We start from the raw sequence: 18,156 nt of genomic DNA, 5'->3' as shown, positions 1-18,156 counted from the left end.
GAAGAATGGTGTTAACAGCCATGCTAGCAGCAACTGGTAGGTTGTGTCATTGCTGAATTTGTCTTCTAACCTCTGCTTGACCTAATTCTGCTGAATTCCAGTGGTCTGTGCAAGTACTAGTTTTCTAGGTATAAGGACAGTAGCAGCAATTACACTACCTAGAACAAGAATGTACAAGGGCTATCAGCTGTCTTGCCTAGGGGCATGAGATGATTGCCAGCTGAGGTTAAGAAAAAGCATTTCCTTCCTGTGAGGCATTACATAATTGTCTGTGTATATGAAGTGTGTTGGCGTTATTGTCTGAAATTTATTATATAAACCAGTGCTATAGGAAGATGCCAGACTAAGAAAACAGTCTGGCAATTCCTTTTTATTCTGTTTTTAATGCTGTCCAAACTAAAATGAGGTTCACTGTATGTTTCACCTTGTTATCTTTGCAATGCATTGCTTTTAACACTGTCCTGCCAGCTTTGTGACGCAAGTTTGACTACAGCTGAGGAATATTGTTAATTCTCTCATCTCCTTGTGGGGAATCAAAGTTGAGCCAAATGAAATGTTTTTTGCCACGGTGTTTTCTTCTATTGCTGCACATACAAAGCAAGTAAAAATGCTGGCTGCCAGGATCTTCTAGAGTGATACTGACTCTCCACATTTATGAGATGCCAATAAAACAGAAGTTACTCTCTTTTATCTTGCAGCTTACTCTTCACCAAAGTAAAACTGGAATGGGTACATAAAGGACCGGAAGAGGCTCTGGTGACATGCAGACATATGTTGCAGGTGTGGCAGATGGTATATAATGTTTTACAGCACAGGTAGGCTTTCTCTACTGTCTAACAAGTTCAGATTTCATAATGGAGATGCAGTTATCTTCTTTAATTGTCTAGATACGTATTTTGCAAAAAGGATAGTAAACAGTACTGTTTAAAAAGAAACGTAAGTAATATTTCTAGCTGTGATTTTTTTTTAAAAAAAGCAAGATTTTAGTAGCCATGATTTGAAAAAAAAAAACCCAAACAATAAAACCTCAAGATTTTAAGACTGAAGAAGCAGTTGGAACCAAGAGTTTCTGATCTGAATGTTTAAACATCACTATCCATATTCAGATGTCCAGAATGGAGGGCAGATTTCTTTTTTTTTCCCCAGTAGCGCTGAGCATCCATCAGCTATTGTTCACAGTCTGCAGTAGTTGGCACCACCCAGGGATGTGTGGGGGTGACACAGTCCTGCTCTGAGTAAAGCAAGGAAAGCCACACAGCCAAGACTATCATATGCTGTGGTCGCATGCCAGTTGCATGTGGTGCTAACTAGGCAAGGAAGGGAGTGAAGAATGTAACATCCTTCTCCCTTCCCATGTCCCAGTAAATCTGCATTTAAACAGTGCTGGCTTCCCTGTTTGTTCCCTCTCTCATCTGCTTCCCCTCTGAAAGGAAAAGTTTAGAAAGTGTGAAAGTCACCAGGTGGGGTTTTCTTCCTTCCCACACCCTTTGGATATTGTCCTAGTCATGATACCACTGTACAACTGTCTTGGGAATGCTGTCCTAAGACTGTACTTACTCTCACCTATAATGTCGATAGAGTTTGTGTTTGATGAGGACGACAGCATGCTTGATGGCAGCAGTCACAACAGCAGACTGATGAAGCTTGCATTGCTCCCCAATTTCTGTATGCATTTACATAAGCTTTATAAACACTAGAAGTATATGTACAGAATGATGCATTTCTATATTCAAGTTGTCCTTGAGGAATTATTAGTAATTCCCTGTTGGTTTAGCTAATGAGCAGCAGACCAAACACAAAAATCAAGATATTTACATAACAGCAGAGATAATGGTCTCTTATAGGCTGGAATAATAGATTTCCTTAGGACTTAGTCTCTTTAGCTAAGGATTCAATCATGTACCTTTCACATGAATCTTTATACCCATGAGTAGTCCTCATGAAGCTGATCGAATCTACACTGAACAATTATGATTAAGATTTACTTTTGCAGTGGGGGGGGCTACAGGCCTGAGTCTGAAGAAAGTACATTGGAAAACAGACAAATAAATAGTTCAGCCATTTGGTGTGCATTCAGATCCCAAGCTGTGCTTTGGCTTTTACACTTAAATACCCAAGATGTGATAGTTTTAGAGGCTTTTGATAAGCTTTAGCCATAGAAGCCTAAACAAAACAAATTGCTTTGCTTTGCTTTTGCTTTTAGGAACTCTAATGTGTATTTCACTGCTATTCCCAGAGGACTTTTTGGCTTTCTCAAAAAATACTTCATAAAGCCTTTTCTATTGGGAAGCACTGCTTGAAAGGTAACAAGAATGAACTTGGTACCTGCAGTTTTAGACTGGATTCAGTGACCCAGGAAACCCCTTATATTAAGCAAATTGCAGCAGTATCAGCTAACAAATATGTAAAATATTCTGGGTTGGGCTTGCAAAGGAATTTAAGGGGAATTCTTATCAGTGAAACTTGGACATGAACATTTTTTAGGGCCTCTTGGAAGAGAAGCCTGTATTTATATGAGGTTGAGAGCTTTTGAACCCAGTACTCTTTACTAGTTCGATCAGCAACTGATCATCTACACAATTACATTGTGCTATAGTTACATTTGGTTGCATTTGTTTGGCCTAAATTTCCCAGCTTTCCAAATTCACTATGACTCTGCTAGATTAAAGGAGTCTTTCAGGGCCCAGTATTTTCTCCCCAGGCAGCTGTTCGTATGCTATGCTCAAGTCCCCCTTGTCTTCTCTCTGATAAACTGGTGTGTCTGCAGTCTCTCACATTCAAGTGTTTCCTTTATCAATTTTTGTCACCATTTTATCCACCGTCTCAACTACCTTTTAAAAGCATGGGAAGAGGAGTGGCAGCATGTCCCACTGTCAGCCTTTCCAGTGCTGTATGCAGGAGGCAGATCATCTGGCTACTGGCCTTTCTGTGGTTCATGGATAAGCTTTCTTGGCTGAAGGCCTTGTACTGCAGCTTGGAAGGAGTAGTTCATTTTCAGCCCTTCTCCAGGATAATGACTAAGAATAAAACTGTTTGGAGTGGTTGTTTTGCACAATGCAAAACTTGGTTTTCAGGCTGGGATTTCAGTCTGTTCTCCCAGTTAAAAGGCTGTGCTGTTGACTGTACTGAGGTGCATTTTGTTAACTGAGACCATCTCATCAAGCATTCTCTGAATGCTGCTCTCCTGTGGTCAGTTTTTAACTGTGGCCAGTCTTAGGCCATCTACCAGTCTCATCACCTGTCTGTTGTGTAGGAGTATAAAGTATAAGCCAGTGTTCAGCCATGAACAGATGCCTGAACAGTGACTTTGTGGCGATGGCTGCTGCAGCAAAGCAGCACTCGCCTCATGGGAGTAATATTTGGAAGTGCAGCTGCCATGTTCTTGTGTACACAATGCACCAGTAAAGACAGAAGTGCCCCTAAGGGCACTCACACTTGGGTTAATCCTGGCTAGGCAAGGCTGATATCAGCACAGGACAGAGAATTTAATTTTCCCTTGTATCTGTCACCACATGATAGTCTCAAATGGGGTATCGGTGTGGAAACCTGTAGAGAAGACAGGGAGGCCCAGTCAAGGCTGGAGATTTGTGCAAATAGGAAAATGGCCAAGAATTCAGAGTCTGTTAACAGAAACCATAATGTTAGATCCCAAAGCCCAAGTAAAAGGTTCATTAGCTGTTGTAAATATGATTACCGCTATGATGAACAACAGTAAATGGCTTTCAGTCCTAGATTGTTAGCTGAGGACAAGACTTGGTTTTTCTTTTGCTATTGTTTTCTGTGATAACAAAGTAATCATGTTTACAACAAAATAGTAGTCCCAAGCTAATTCTTCTGCTGGATTAATGCACATTCAAAGGAATCCTGTGCAATCCCTACCAGAGGATCAGACTGGAAGACAGGGCATCCACAGCAATCATGACTCTGTGACAGCTTGTTTCCTGGGAGGAATATTGTCCAAAGGCTGAGCTGCAGGCTTGGAAGTGGGCCAGAAAAAGTAGCCAGGGCAGTCACTTTTCCTTTAGATATTTTGTCCCTTAATGGATGATGAGAGGAGATATCATCACCATCTGATCTTGGGGGGATGGCAGACTATATGGTGACAGGAAGCCTCAAGAGATCTTTGTTTTTTTTTTTTTTTTTTTTTTTTTTTTTTTTTTTTTTTTTGAGTTTCCCTTTGGAAGACTTCTCCTGTGAGAATAGAAGCCTGGTAGAAGAGCAGACTAAATAGTCCTTCTTTCATAAAGTGGTGCTATGTGGTAGCTTTTATCTTTCTCCTCTGAACAGAACAAAGGTGGAATTGGAGAAAATAATCCCTTTGAAATGCAGAAATTAGCACCTGGGTGGAAGGTGGTAATTGGTCTGTTTCAAAAGGATCAGCACAGCAGACCTGACAACAAATCCTTCTGCAGACAAGCTCAAGGGAGGGTCGTTCTTCCTGGGTGTGGGGCTGGTGGTTGGCCTCCTCTAGTCTGGCTTCTAGCTGCCAACATGTTCCTCGTCCAGTGGTTTTCAAAGACTCCCAACAGCCAAATGAACTGATACCACCATGTGCCCTGAAGCCCTTGCTGGGCACCGTGTCTCTGAGCTTCCTGTCCATTGACAGGGTGGGGGTGTTCAAACAACACATCAAGAAGCTGATTGCGGGCAAGTGGAACACTTGAGTTTCCAGTTCCAGTGGCAGCGAGATGAGGCTGTTGCCTGCTTTGAGGCAAATGTCTCTCTGCTGAAAGGGGACTGGGTAACACAGTTTTGTTTCTTTGCAGTGGCTCAGAGAAAGGAAGTAGTGTGACTGAAACACCAGTGATCAAAAAGCATAATGGACTGCATCTCACGCTCCCGGATGCTCATGATACCGATTCTGGTGAGGAAACAAGATTGGTGCTTTCCCATCCTAAATGCATGCATTTGTGAGAGGGGAGTGTTTTACTTTCTTTGGCGAGGGGGGTTGGTGGTGCTACACGCATGTGTCTTGCTGGGCTGGTGGTCAGGAGGTCCCGTTCTGTCTCCAGGGGCATCTCTGCTGCAGAACATGTCACTGTACCTTGGTTTCCCCATGCAATGAAACAAAGAGATGAGTTCCTGCTTTCTTTTACAAAGCTCTCTGAGATGAGCATGAAAGGTATTAGAAGGGAGTTCACTATACTTCTGCAAGAACTGTATAATTCTGTCCCTTTTTTTTCCCCTCCTCCTTTTTCCCCTGAAAAAAATTAATCCTTTTTAGATGCCCTGATCAAGATAGCTATTATGGTGGTTTTGGGAAGCTGAATGAGTGTCAATTCCTATTAGAGGGTGATTTGCTTTGGGATTTGTACATAAACCTTGTGATCCTTTATTATATGGCAAATAGACATTCACAGTAACAGATACAGGCAGATGTAAATAACAGATGTCAAAGCTAATCTTGGCAGGAAGGGGAAAGGGAGCTTTCAGAGAGTGCTGCTGACTTGTGATTTTATCATGTCTCGTGATATTTGGTGCTTCTTTTAAAATCCTAACTCTCAAAATCAGATGATTATGTGAGAAACTTGGATGTTTTTTTCGGGGAGCAACTTCCTACTATTGTGGATGTAGAGGAAACACTTGTAAAAAATGAACCTCACAGACTCAGAAATTGGACAAGAAGACTATAAAAGATTAATTTTAAAAACTAACAAATAAGTCTCGTGCTTTGGGGCTAGGGAATTGCGGTTTGAGTCTTGAGCATTTGGAATTGATAAAACTGAAGTCATGCTCAGCATATATGGCTGAGACGGAGGACAAGTTCTTAAGTGTTAAGTATATGACTTGTATCTAAATTATGTGTTTAACCCATATTTACATCCACCAATGGTTAAAAAGCATTGCAAGGTTAGGTCTTGAGCATACAAACATTCGAACATCAAACCATTATTCAACTTGTCTGTTCTTTTGTTGTAGTGTTAAACACTTAGGGTCAATGTTTATGACATTGTAATCTTACTGATTCTATACATGCATATTTATGTAATTTTAAATCTGTTTATTACATTTCCCTTTTACTAGCCTTTGCTGAGATGAGTGTCTGTGTTTTGTATAGGTCCTTTTTCTCATTGTTAATATGGCAGTGTTTTATAGTCTTTGGCTTAATTGAAGAGTACAGGCCAAATTCAGCACAAATAGATGAAGAGGATATACTAAGTGAGTGTGTGCTGTTTGGCGTGTTAAAAATTATCTGCAAAAGGGAGTGGATATGACATGATGACATGAAAGTTTCCTGGTAATACAAAATCATTTAGGATATTCATCACTTGAAAATAACTGTGAAGATTTGCAAAATATATCCTATCATCCCTGATGCTGGGCAGTAAAATGGACTTTCCGTTTCAGTGAATATATGAAAATGGTTTGGAAAACACTGTGGGTAATTTGCAGAATCCATCAGCCACTAAGCATTACTAGGAAAGCAATAAACCCCAGAAATATTATTCACCACAGTACTTCTGTTATCCATCCAATTCCCACTCTGCTGCTGAAACAGCAAGTGGATTATGGTGCCTAGACTGTGGGACTGAGCCTGAACTGGTCCCTGCCCCTTCAGCTCTAGCTGGTGCTTAATGGTATGTAAAAGCTATTCTGCGTGTGGATTCCGTGCTCTTCTGGAGATCACTTGCCTTGCTTTGTAATCGTCTGGAGAAAGGAGTGTGGCCAGAATTGGGCTACACCCACTTCACAGCATAGTTTGAAATTTTGAGATCAAACTGCCACCAGCAGACCCTGTAATATTTTGTGACCTTCTCCAGAGCCACAGCTAAGCTCAGGCATGTGTGATCTCTCTGTAGTGCCCTCCTCAAAAAGCACCTGGGTTGGGTACCTGTTCCAGCCTGCTCTTAGCCCAGTTCTAGCAGCCAGCATGCAATGGAGCAGCTGCAGTTCAGCAGAGAGTGCTGCATGCCATGGTATTGCCTGCCAGAAAGAGCAAATTAAAGTGCAAGCTTTAAACCAGCTTTTCACGCACATAAAGTGATTTTCACTGAATGCAGTTTGATTTTAGCCAAGAAATTTATTCCTCCTCCACTTCGAGAATGTAGGTTTGCATGCTAACATGGTTGCACCCACAGTGGTCGTAAGGATGAGACGTGTGCTGAAATTATACCATCCGCCTTAGCGCAAGACTGGAACAGGCTGATTTCAGCGAGGGTCTGTGGCTCGCTGCTTTGCGGGCTCTAGGTGCTGCTGTTCTCCGTCTGCAGAAAGGAGGCAGCTGGGTCTGTTGTCACGGTTGGGAGCCTCTTTGAAGACAGTAGGAGGTGAGATTGGAGAATACAGCTCTAGCCCCTCTCCCTCTTGTGCCTCCCCAGAGCTGTGGCTGTGGCTGGCTGCTTGAAGGAGGGAGGAGGTCTGACTTTTTCCATCCTTCTGGAACAGGCTCTGGTTTCTGTCGTGAAATCCCCCAGGAGTGTGCAGCAGTATCACTGTAATGCACAGGCGCTCTGTGATCTCTGGGCTCGTCACTGAAGGGGGGGTTACTGTGGCCGGGTTTGACACTGGCTTCTCCCTCAGTTAGACCACAATGAGATTATTTGCTGTGCCAGAATTTTAGGTTTGCTGCCAGGAAGATTAATTCCTCTTTATTTTCTTCATCTTCTCCTAACTAAAGCAGTGTTCCTAACTAAATTCGCCAATATCAGTCAGCTGCCTTGCTGTTTCATTCTTTTTCTGATTTAGTCTTATCTTATAATGCTCTTGCCTGAAGTGATTTAGGCTAGGGAATTCTGTGTTTCTTTATAAGCCTAGTAAATCTACTGAGGAACATTTCTGTTTTGATAGGAGTTTTTTCATAGATGCAAAATATTAAACTTGGTCCTTCTTGGTCTTATAACAACCCTAGAACGGTGCTTTGAAATTATTTAGATATATTTTGTATGGCTTATATGCAGAGCTCATCATGACAAAATCAATTTTGTTATTGTTATGATTTCTTTCCAAAATGTGTGGAGGGCTTTATTGTAAAATATGAAGTTTATATTCTGTCTAGTGGAGCTGTTAAAAAGAGAAAGACTGCACTAAAATAACAAATGGATGTGATATCTTCTTATGCCAACATTTGCATGTATTTTGAGGCATGACATTAAAGTTTTGTGAGACAGGTTTTGTGGGGTTTTTTAGCATATAAAGATCTACATTTCTTTAGGAAGAGATATTTTATAATGAGACATTCAGAGACATTTTTGTAATGTTGCTTGAAGTTTTTCTGGCTCCCTTGCCACTCTGAGGTCAGAGTGGTACTGGTGCAATACATGCCTACCTCCTCTCTCGGGAGACAGTGTGTATTAGTTATACTCTATATAGCCTTCAGCCCACCCCCAGGGCCACCATAGTGCTTGCCTGAGGTTCAGAGCTTGACTGAGCCCCTTTCAGTCTAGAAGGGCCAGACTGGCAAAGACAGTCTCTTACAGAGTTTATTTGGGCAGACAAGCTTTAAGGAGCATTCCCAAGCTGTCCAGCAGAGATGGGTAAGAAGAGCAGTAGCAAAAGTGCTGGAATGGTCTGGGATGGAGAGAGCATTTTCATCTGGCTTGTGTATGTCTAGAAGGAGGAGTGTATATCTGTGTCTGAGGCCAAGCAAGGATGGGAAGGGATCAGATGGTCTCTGCCTAGTGTGGTTTGCTTTCTTGTGTAGGCTGAAATGGAAAAGAAAAATAAACATGAAAGGACTGGAATGCCAAAGGTTGTTAAATGCAAAGAACCTCCACTGTAAATTGCTAAGTATCTTAGGTTCCCTTTTTATGGCTGTGCAGATTGAAGCCCACAGCATTGGGCAAGATCAGTCTCAGATCGCAGGCTTTCCCCTCTTGGCAACTACCCAGCTAATGAAGAGAAGGAGGAGCAGCTAACTCGTGTTCCTTTGAGTGCAACTAGCTTATAGTGATATTCCTGTAAAGCCTGCTTTGTGGGGGAAGGATGCTTTAGTAGATCCTAAGTGGCTGTTTAGCCTCACAGCAGTGTGTGAACCTCTCCAAAATGCACAAATGTGCCTTACGGTGACAAAGTCTCCTTGGATTGACTTGCAAGGCAAAGAGGATTTCCCCGAGCTCTGTGAGGATGTGAATAAAACACTAGCCCATCTGCCCACCTAATGCAATTAGAGCAGCATTATACGGGTGCTTGCAAGAAACAGCTCCAGAAAGCCACCCTGAAAGAGGGCAGTTTTGGCAGAGAAATGTCATACTGAAAGTTGCTTTCAAAGCAAGCTAACATGATCAGGAGTGCTAATACAAAAATCTGGTTAGGCTGACTGCAAAATCCTCAAAGCCCATGTAATTTTTTGCCAAGTTTGCCAATCTAGGAGACAAGAGGTCCACCCTAACTTCAGAGTGCTCCTAATAACGTCACTAGCTGTTCATGTGTCCATTTTCTTGTTGCCTCTGCCCTGCAAAGAAGCTGTCTGTGTTTTGGATGACTGGGGGGTGACTGCTTGGTAGTTTTCCCCATGTTAAACAACCCTCATCTGTCTTGAATTCCTGGGACTTTCAGGGAAATTTCTTTCAGGTGTAGGTAGGAATGGGGAGAGGAGTGTGGGTGGGCAGGGCTGGGGGAGGAGAAATCCCGTGTAGTGAAACAGGCTGAAGATGGATCTGTTAAATAAACTGTTAAATATAACACATTCTCCGTGCAAAGCAGAATGGCTTTTACCGTACCATTAAAGCCATAATTGCTACATTACTGCACTGTCATCTCTTGGAACATTAGATCAGGAATGTCTTTGAAAATATGTAGGAATTTAAGAAATGTATCTAGGAAGAGCACATTTGCATTTTTCCAAGGGAGCCGTGGGAGGCGCCTGCGCTTCAGGGCTGTTTTGAAGTTCTGCTTAAAATGAATTACGTTAGTTAGCGGTGAGATAATGGGACAGATATTTCCCACAGCAGTTTCAGGCTTCGAGTCGCACTTGCAGCCTCTCCCTAGCCATGACACTCAGAGGGACAGGCAGCGCTGCCTCGCCTTAGGTAGAAGCAGCGGGCCACGTCGTGCCCCACACTGCACAGGTGTCTTCCCAAAGGAGTGTGGGGCTGAAATGTGCCTCCCTTCACGCCTGGCAGAAGGCTGCGTCCCAGCTTGGCGTTCAGAGGAGTGCCAGCCAGTGAACCAGAGCCAGGGGACCATGTTGCTCTGCCTGCTGGCGCCCTGGCCCCGGGTGGTGGTCTGCTGGTGAGGGGGTGTGGTTTGGCAACCCTCTCTTCAGCATGCTCCAGCTGGAAAAGTATGCTGGCCCTCTCGGAGAGACCGCTTAATGCATATGCCCCGGTGACAGGTGTTTGCCCTTGTGTCCCTTGCCTTGCCCAGAGCCATCCCAGCTTCTCAGAGTACCTGTTCCTAGGCTCTACTGCTCCCTCAGGGTGTCTGCGGTGAGAGAAAGTGGGATTTGAACTCCAGAACCTTGGGGTCTACAAGGCCAGCCTGTAAGGATCGATTGAAGAGTAATGTTAATCAGTGCAAGTGCTTCAGTCACAGCAGCTCTCCAGAGAAAGAGTTTATCAACCTTAAAGTTACATTAAACCTATATATATTAGAAGATTTATTTCCCAAAACTTTACAAAGCCAACTCTGAAATCTTACTTAGTTGCTTCTTATTTTGTTGCCACCCTTTTGGTTACCCCTCTGAGAGGCCAACTCACCAGTATAATCCCACTTGCTGTACTGGAGAATGTGGTCTCTGCACATGAGTTCTTCCTGGGAATAGCTTTTGATGTGATGTTTTGTCCAAGAGATGTAGGCGTCAAATACTTTATTCTTGCATAAATGTTACAGTGCATACTAAAGGTTAATAAAGTCAAAGCACTGAGCTTTCTGCTCCTGAGGTTAAAAACCACACTGCCTCTAAACCAGCAGAACAATATTGATGTCACTTGAAACATGTGTGCTGTATGAATGGTGCCAAGCTACTCTGTAGTGCTGTACTAAGATTTTACATTACTGGGCCATATTTTGTAATTGTATGGTGACTGTGTGCTTATAAAATGGGTTACTAATAAGTATTGGTGGGCAATATTTGATGGTAGAGTTCTGGTTTCCAAATGAGTGAATTACAGTTGTTGATGAATGCTAAGCAGGCATTTATAAAATTACTGTCTGTCTCTTCATTTGCTTGTTTGAGCTGCAGCCCTTGGGTAATTTAGTAGGGGTTTTTTTCAGTAAATTAACCTTCTATAAAACGTGGTTCTCCAGTTGGTCACCCCAGAATCCATGGGAATTCTTACTACATAAAACTGATGCAGTGAGTGGAGAATCAGACCTGCCGCCTTAATGAATCAAAGAAATATCCAAAATATATATAAAATGCATGAATGTTATTGTTTGGTTGGTCTATAGGATCACAGCGAGCCTCTTCCCTTGCTGCATCAAGACTGGAACAGGCCATGTCTGAAATAACTATGCAGAGCAGTGCAATGAAACAAGGACCCATGCAGCTGTGGATAGCTCTTGAACAAATCTGGCTACGAGCTGGTAAGTCCTGGACCACCTGGAGTTCCTTTTTCCCCCCAGTGGTGAATGAGATGACACAAGCATTAACAGAGTAGTTGAAATCAGTAGTTGAAAATCACCTTATTCCAGCAGAAAATCTGCCTATCTCTCCCAGCCGGTTTTCGAGATACCACTTACTTGTTTCAATATACCAAAGAAAATACTGGAGTAGTCCAATTTTTCAGCTTGCCTCTATTTTTCCATAACACACAGAAAACTTCAATCATCGCTAAAATATGCTTTTAAAAGATTGTAGGTAGTTCTTCATCAACAAATGGTAGTTAGTAGGAACAGTTATTTTCATTCTCCTTTGCCTACGTGCTTCCCTGCAATAAGACTGGGCAAACTATGTGTTAAATGTTATTTAAACTGGGAACCTTCCAATCTTTGCTGAGGTTTAAGTAAAAATTATTTAAAAGAACGAGTCCTCCACTCATTTTATCCTTGACTATCCCAAGGACTTGTAGGTTGCATGTCAGTTTAAGACACTCATGCATCGATGGTACAGCAGAACACATAAAGGGAAAAGAGAACCGTGAGAAGGAACTCGACTTGGAGGCAATCTCCAAACTCTTAAATGGGTTTTATGTAGGACACTCGATGAGGAACAAAGTTGACCAGCACATTCTGCCATTGCGTTCCAACATTTCAGGGCTGATGGAGTTCTGACCGTGCAGTTTTGCTCTTAAGAGACACAGCCTTTCTTCCACAACTGGGCCTACAGTTGTGTGCGTGAACTTACCATTTGAGTGCTGTGATTGTTTCTTAGATCTCTCTGCTACCATTTGCAATGAAAAAAAAAAGCAGAGCCCACTGGAACCTTGCTCATAATTTACTATTCTATATTCAGGAGAACCTTCAAATTCTCATTTAGCTAATCTGTACAATTGACAATTCTCACATAAAACCTGACAGTCTCACTCGACTTCTCAGCAAAGATTTTTATAGCTGTTTTTGTGGACCATTTCCTGTCAGTTAGACTTCCATTTTGGCACAAAATATGTGACATTCTTTTTGTTACAATTGCCTAACTATTAAACAAAAGAAGTTACCTGATGGAATGCATCATCCTTTAAGTTAATCACATGTGTTTACTTAATGGCCTGTGTGTATGTAAATTTCAGTGATGTGCTGTGGGCTTCAAAATCACTAACAAGGTTTTGCTTTATTCAGTTTATATGCTCCCGATTTAACGCTGCAGAGGAGGCTGGTGGGGAGCAGAAAAAACGGAGTTTGTTGTGATGAGAAGTCAGGTGTCTGTTGGCCATCGTCCTGCAGATAGCTCTAGGCAGTTTACATTTTTGCTGCTCTGTGAAAAGACAAAAGCAATAAAGGCCTAGTGCTTGCTGTGACCTAGCTGTGAATTGCTACGATTACTTTTCAGTGTAAATCGAGTGAGTGCCTTTCTTAAAGGTGTTAATTCTTTTAGATAGAATTTATTTTTATAAGTAGTAACTTTTCTGCCTTATTCTATCGTTTTTTAAATCTTCACTTTGTTTCATGCTTACTTTTAACTGGACTTGAATCAGGATTGATATTCAGAAAATACATACTGTGACTGCTTTGTAATTTTGTTACTGAAGTCAGTTATTGTTATGGATGCAGCTTAATAAGCTCTTGGTGAGGTCCTTATGGATGAGGAGAGATGCAGGTATTTTGGAGTAGTCTTTACTCTCTGCGGAGAAGGGCACAGCACCTGAATAGTTAGAGGACTTCTTTGAAGTGGGTTGGATCTTACACTGGGCTTAGTGAGTGGAGTATTCCAAAAGGGTATCACTGACCCCTCTGTACTAGAATCTTTCCCATCTAGAAGGAGGGGAAAGGAGGAGCAGGTATATTTTTAAAAAGCTAATAACTTCCAAAATAAAGATATCTCATAAACAACAAAATAAACAGAAATGAGTGGTTAAGAACCATTGAGGTGGTCTTGTGCTTTTGCATTACAGCTCACCCCAAAATTAATAACTGTGGAAACCAACAGGCAATTAGCATAAGATTCTGACACCTGCATCCAGAGTTCCTTCATGTTCATGAAAGAGCTGCACCAGTATGCAGTAGATTTCTATCAGGTTTAGCTTGGACTTGTCCTTTTTCAGTCAGTGAGTCATCTTGTGACTCTAGGCAAGTTGCCTAACTTTTTCATACCTCGGTGCCCTATCACTAAAAGGAAAAAATGTTAATCTGCCTTTGGGAAATGACTCGTGTATTGTTTTTGTTGTCATTAACACTTTAACCTTTTTAACATGAATCATAAATCTTTAGATAAAATTATTACAATTTCCTAACCTCATACTACAGTAAATTTATAACAAAACATCTGTCCTTTTCAAACACTAACAGGATGCAGCTGGCCATGTCTCCATGTGTGGGTATGGATTTAGAGCACCATGCTGCAATCATGTCTGGGTTCCATTAAAGCCATTACAGTTCCTGTGCCTCTTCATATCCCAAGGCATAAAAACTAATGGTACCAACTGACTGATCCGGTTAGAGCTTTCTGCACTTAATTTGGAAAGAGATATACAAATCCAGCTATCCCACAGCTGTGTGAGGCTGTTCTTACCGCCCCCCAGCATCCAGGCCAGGCCAGGCCAGGCCACAAAGCCAGCACATACATAGAATCATGGAATCGTTCAGGCTGGAAAAGACCTTTAAGATCTTGGAGTCCAACTGCTAACATAGCACTGCCAAGTCCACCACTAAACCATGTCCCTAGGTGCCACATCTACACATCTTTTAAATACCTCTGGGGATGGTGACTCAGCCACTTCCCTGGGCAGGCTGTTGCAGTGCTTGACAAGCATCTTGTTGCTTTTTCCTGTAGCCCATACACTTGTAAAAGTGACCATTTGTAGGCGGTAGCTATCAGATAGTGCTCACATAAGGGAATCTTTACTGTATCATCCTCCACCTGCAGCTGCAACAGGAGTTACTTGTGCAGAAGCATCCTCAGTCACTCAGAGCTGCAGAGCCCTTGCTGGGCTCCTAACAGGTCTCACAATTAGTGCATGAGAATATGTGCATTCCTTTAAGAGTGGCTGAAGGCAAGGCTGTGAACCCTGTGCAAATAGTTGATCTCTTTTTTGCTGTGATTGAAGATACTTACCTTGCACATATGAGGGCATAGACCTAGTGGTTTTATCTGCAACTTTTCTGGGTTTATGACCAGCACAGTTACATAGGGAAGACAGTCAAGCAGCGGCTTTGGAAGTGCAGCTGCCAAGTCCAAATGTGCTGCACTATAATGGATGCTGCACCTTGTCTTTCCCTGCAGCAATGCCTAGTGAACTTGGCAAGCAAGGAAAGAACTACTGAATGGATCTGTGGTCTCTAGAAAGAGTCCTCTTTCACACATCTAAATAAAACTGAATTTTCACCGTTAATCTTATATCCAGCTATCTCTTGGAGGACCAGCTGGGAGTACAGTCATCTGCAGCAGAGAGTTTAGCACATTTCTTCAGTGGGCTTCCATATCTTCCTGTTTTCCCTGCAGGTGGTTACAATTAGCTTTGGAAGAGTATGAGTTCTGCTGTCCCCAAAGACTAGAAAGGTTGTCCACTCCCAGCAGCAGGCATGCTTGGAATACTAATAGGCATACTCTGTTTTCAAGTGTTCTGCAGCAAAGACTGTTAACACAGCTGGTCTGCGCCCTTTTAGCAATACACTCCCCAGTCCTCTTGAAATGTAATGGCTTCTTAAAAGGAGTCATCTCATTAGTCTTTAACATTAATAAGCCTAAACATTATTCTTGGCCCAAAAAGTCTGAGGAACAACTCATTTCAGAGAGGACTCAGGAAGGGTGCTGCAGTGCACATGCTGCGGTGGTGCAGCTCCAAGAGAGGTGGTCTTTATGCAATACATATGCTCATTTCTCCTCTTTGTTCCACTTTCCTGACAGAGAGCTTGAATTCAGCTTTGAGAGGAGAGAAGGAACTTCTGTAGCACTGGTAAACCTTACAAACTCCCACCTCTTGTTGCAGAAAGAACTACAAGGGTAATCCTAGATAATGGGTGGTAAATGGTGATAATACCACTTGTGTTACCAAAAGAAATGTCTGACCTATGAACTATTTCTACCCCTTACTTCCTTTTAAAAATCATGCCAGTACTCCTCCCTTCTGATTAGAAAATAGTCGTGCTGTTTGGCAAAGGAAAATGTACTTGAAGTGGTTCAAATTTAGGACCAAAATTTACCTTCATTTGACACTTTTATAAAATCACTTTTGACCCAGAGAGCAAAGCATATCAGTACTGAAAAGAAATAGTTTTAATAGTTTTAAGCTTTTTGGGTAACTGGAGTGATTTCTTATCTGAGGTATGTTTGATTATATTTCCAGACAGTAATAACTGTATGCTCTATTTATACAGAGCATTTTAGAATGCTGCAAGCCAGTTTTAATAAGAGTTCTAATTCCAACTTCTGTTACTATATTATTTTAAGCTTTACTTTTAACTACAATGTCCACTTTGTTTGTCTTTACTAGTACTTTATATCTGACAATTTAGCTTCTTGACTAACCCAATACTTTACCAAATATGGCCACTCACAGGAAAGTAGGTCTGGTAATTTGATCTAAGATTGGCTAAATGCCTGCTAAGCACAGCCTGCAAACCTCACCAGGTAGACCTAAGGCTAATTTAAAGGAACATTTAAAGAAAAATTACTAGGATAACTCTTCCGTGTACTCACAGTGGGGCTGGAGTGGGCTACCTGCTGTCTCAGTAACATGCTAAAGTTTACCCCAGGAAAAAAATCTTATCATGAACATGCCACAGACAAGAAATGTAAAGAAAACCAGTGTAGCAGAGAACAGTGAGCTAATGGAAAAACATCTGCTCCCCCGAGTTATGTACAGCAGGAATTATTTTTTTTTTTCCCTTCACAAAACACTTGCGATTTATTTATTTTATTCTGTATGGGCTAATTCCTGGGAAAAAGCTGTGTTAGAGGAGATGGGCTTTGTTCCACGAGAACGTGTCGTCAGGGCCTGTGGGCTGGAATCTTCAACCCCAGCTGGCCCGTGGCCGCACAGCCGCACGGCAGGCACCCCAGCAGCAGCCAAAAGGGCATAGCCAGGCCCTCCCTGCTGCCCCTCGGCTCACCCAGCACAACTTGTATTTGCAGAGCTTGCACACGGGTATGTAAATGCTCTTTCTTCCCAAAGCTTTTAACAATCCTAAGCCCCCTCAAGTTATTAGCCCTGATATTAAAAGTGTTTATCAGGTTTGGGAGACATCTTTACTGACATTGCCAGGATAACTGGGACCAGATACTGTCCAGTAATGCAGCACTGGTTGTTGAAGCAATTCTATTTTTCATTCTTTTTGTTTTTTAAGAAAAAGTGTTTCAAAATTTTAGAATTTCAAATTTAGAACTTCCTATTCACTGTTTGAGTTCTTGAACTCCGTAAACCCTGCTGATTTTTGTGGCTTTTTGCAGTGTGAAAAGCAGGAGCCTGGTGAGAGAGAGCAGGAGGGAGTAATTTATTCCGCAGCTATTACTGAGGAAAATAAAGGTGTAGTGCAAAGATGGTTGCAGTGCCGTGTGTTTACTTACTAGGATGTATTAGAAACACTTCACACAGGAGATAGAAGTGGTAAAGTGAGCTGACTTTGTCCCCTTCAAAATGCTACTAGTGAAGTTAAGAAGCCAGCAGTGGTTCTGCTAAGCCTCCTGGTTTAGCAAGCGCTGTCCTAGGCCTTTCTGGTGCAGGCTAAGATCACCAAATTCCCCATTTCTCTTCATCTGAATGTCCTCAAGGGGATACCAGGTTTTGGGCTGCACTCTCCAGCTTGGTTTATTTTATTTTCTATCAACAATTAATTTAAAATTTAAAAAGGAGTCTTGGCCTTTTATCAGTATTGTGCATTTTGGATTGCCTTCCTCATTCCTGAGGGTTTTGGATATTTCTCATTGCTGGAGCAGGACATGAAACTTTGTGGACTGATAATCCGTTGGCATGGGCACCCTTCAAAGAGCACATGCCATTTCTCGGAGTCTGGAACATGCAAACATGCACGTGTGTGTTGAACACTCGCTTGTGAAGGAAACAGGCAGCAGCTAGCAATGCTTTTTGTTAAGCAGTCTGTAGATCCTTTGCCAAGAGTTGGAGAGGAACCTGTTGCACTTCCAGTGCTATCCAGAGAACAACAGAGGGTACCAAATACTAGTATTCCCTCAGCTGCTCAGTACGTCTTGGGCAAGTGATAAAGTGTACACAGTCATGAAGAAGGAAACAGACCATTTATTTAAAGCTTAGTGGCCATTTCATCCCCTGTGAGACCTGAAGCTTGGAAATTTAAAGCAGGTCCCTGGACTCCAGTGAACTACCGGTTTGCATGCAAAGGCAGCCTTTGAGGTTGTAAATCTGTTGCCTCATTCAAAAGACCAGGTGGCTGAGCTCAGGTGGAGGGGAACACGTGGCAGTTTCTGTTCTTCATTTCTGTATCAAAAGTTTGCATCAAATGAAATTATTGCAGTCAGGATACGGTTTTGAGCAATCTTCCATCTAATCTGCCCACGAATTGTCAAGCAGGGTGCATGCAGGGTGATGTCATAACATGGAACAATGACTAAAAGTCACCTGCCAGAAGGGAAAGGCAGCAGGGGAACCCTTTGTCACGGTAATAGCTCTGTATTCACTGCTGAAGGCAGCGCTGTCTCAGAGGAGT

General features: G+C 42.3%; 1 protein-coding gene across 3 annotated transcripts in view; it reads left to right on the top strand.

The window, feature by feature from the left end:
• The window catches only part of TTC7A (tetratricopeptide repeat domain 7A), a 177,212-nt gene that overhangs the window by 113,935 nt on the left and 45,121 nt on the right, over positions 1-18,156 (top strand). For all 3 annotated transcript variants that reach the window (XM_026845266.1, XM_026845265.1, XM_026845267.1), the window contains 3 exons: positions 699-815; positions 4,767-4,864; positions 11,332-11,466. In XM_026845266.1, the coding sequence (XP_026701067.1) occupies positions 699-815; positions 4,767-4,864; positions 11,332-11,466 (350 nt within the window). The remainder of the gene's footprint in view (positions 1-698; positions 816-4,766; positions 4,865-11,331; positions 11,467-18,156) is intronic.

This window comes from Athene cunicularia, assembly GCF_003259725.1.
Source record: "Athene cunicularia isolate RWA chromosome 3 unlocalized genomic scaffold, athCun1 chr3_part1, whole genome shotgun sequence".
Taxonomy (NCBI): domain Eukaryota; kingdom Metazoa; phylum Chordata; class Aves; order Strigiformes; family Strigidae; genus Athene; species Athene cunicularia.
This window is presented reverse-complemented; position numbering and strand designations above follow the sequence as displayed.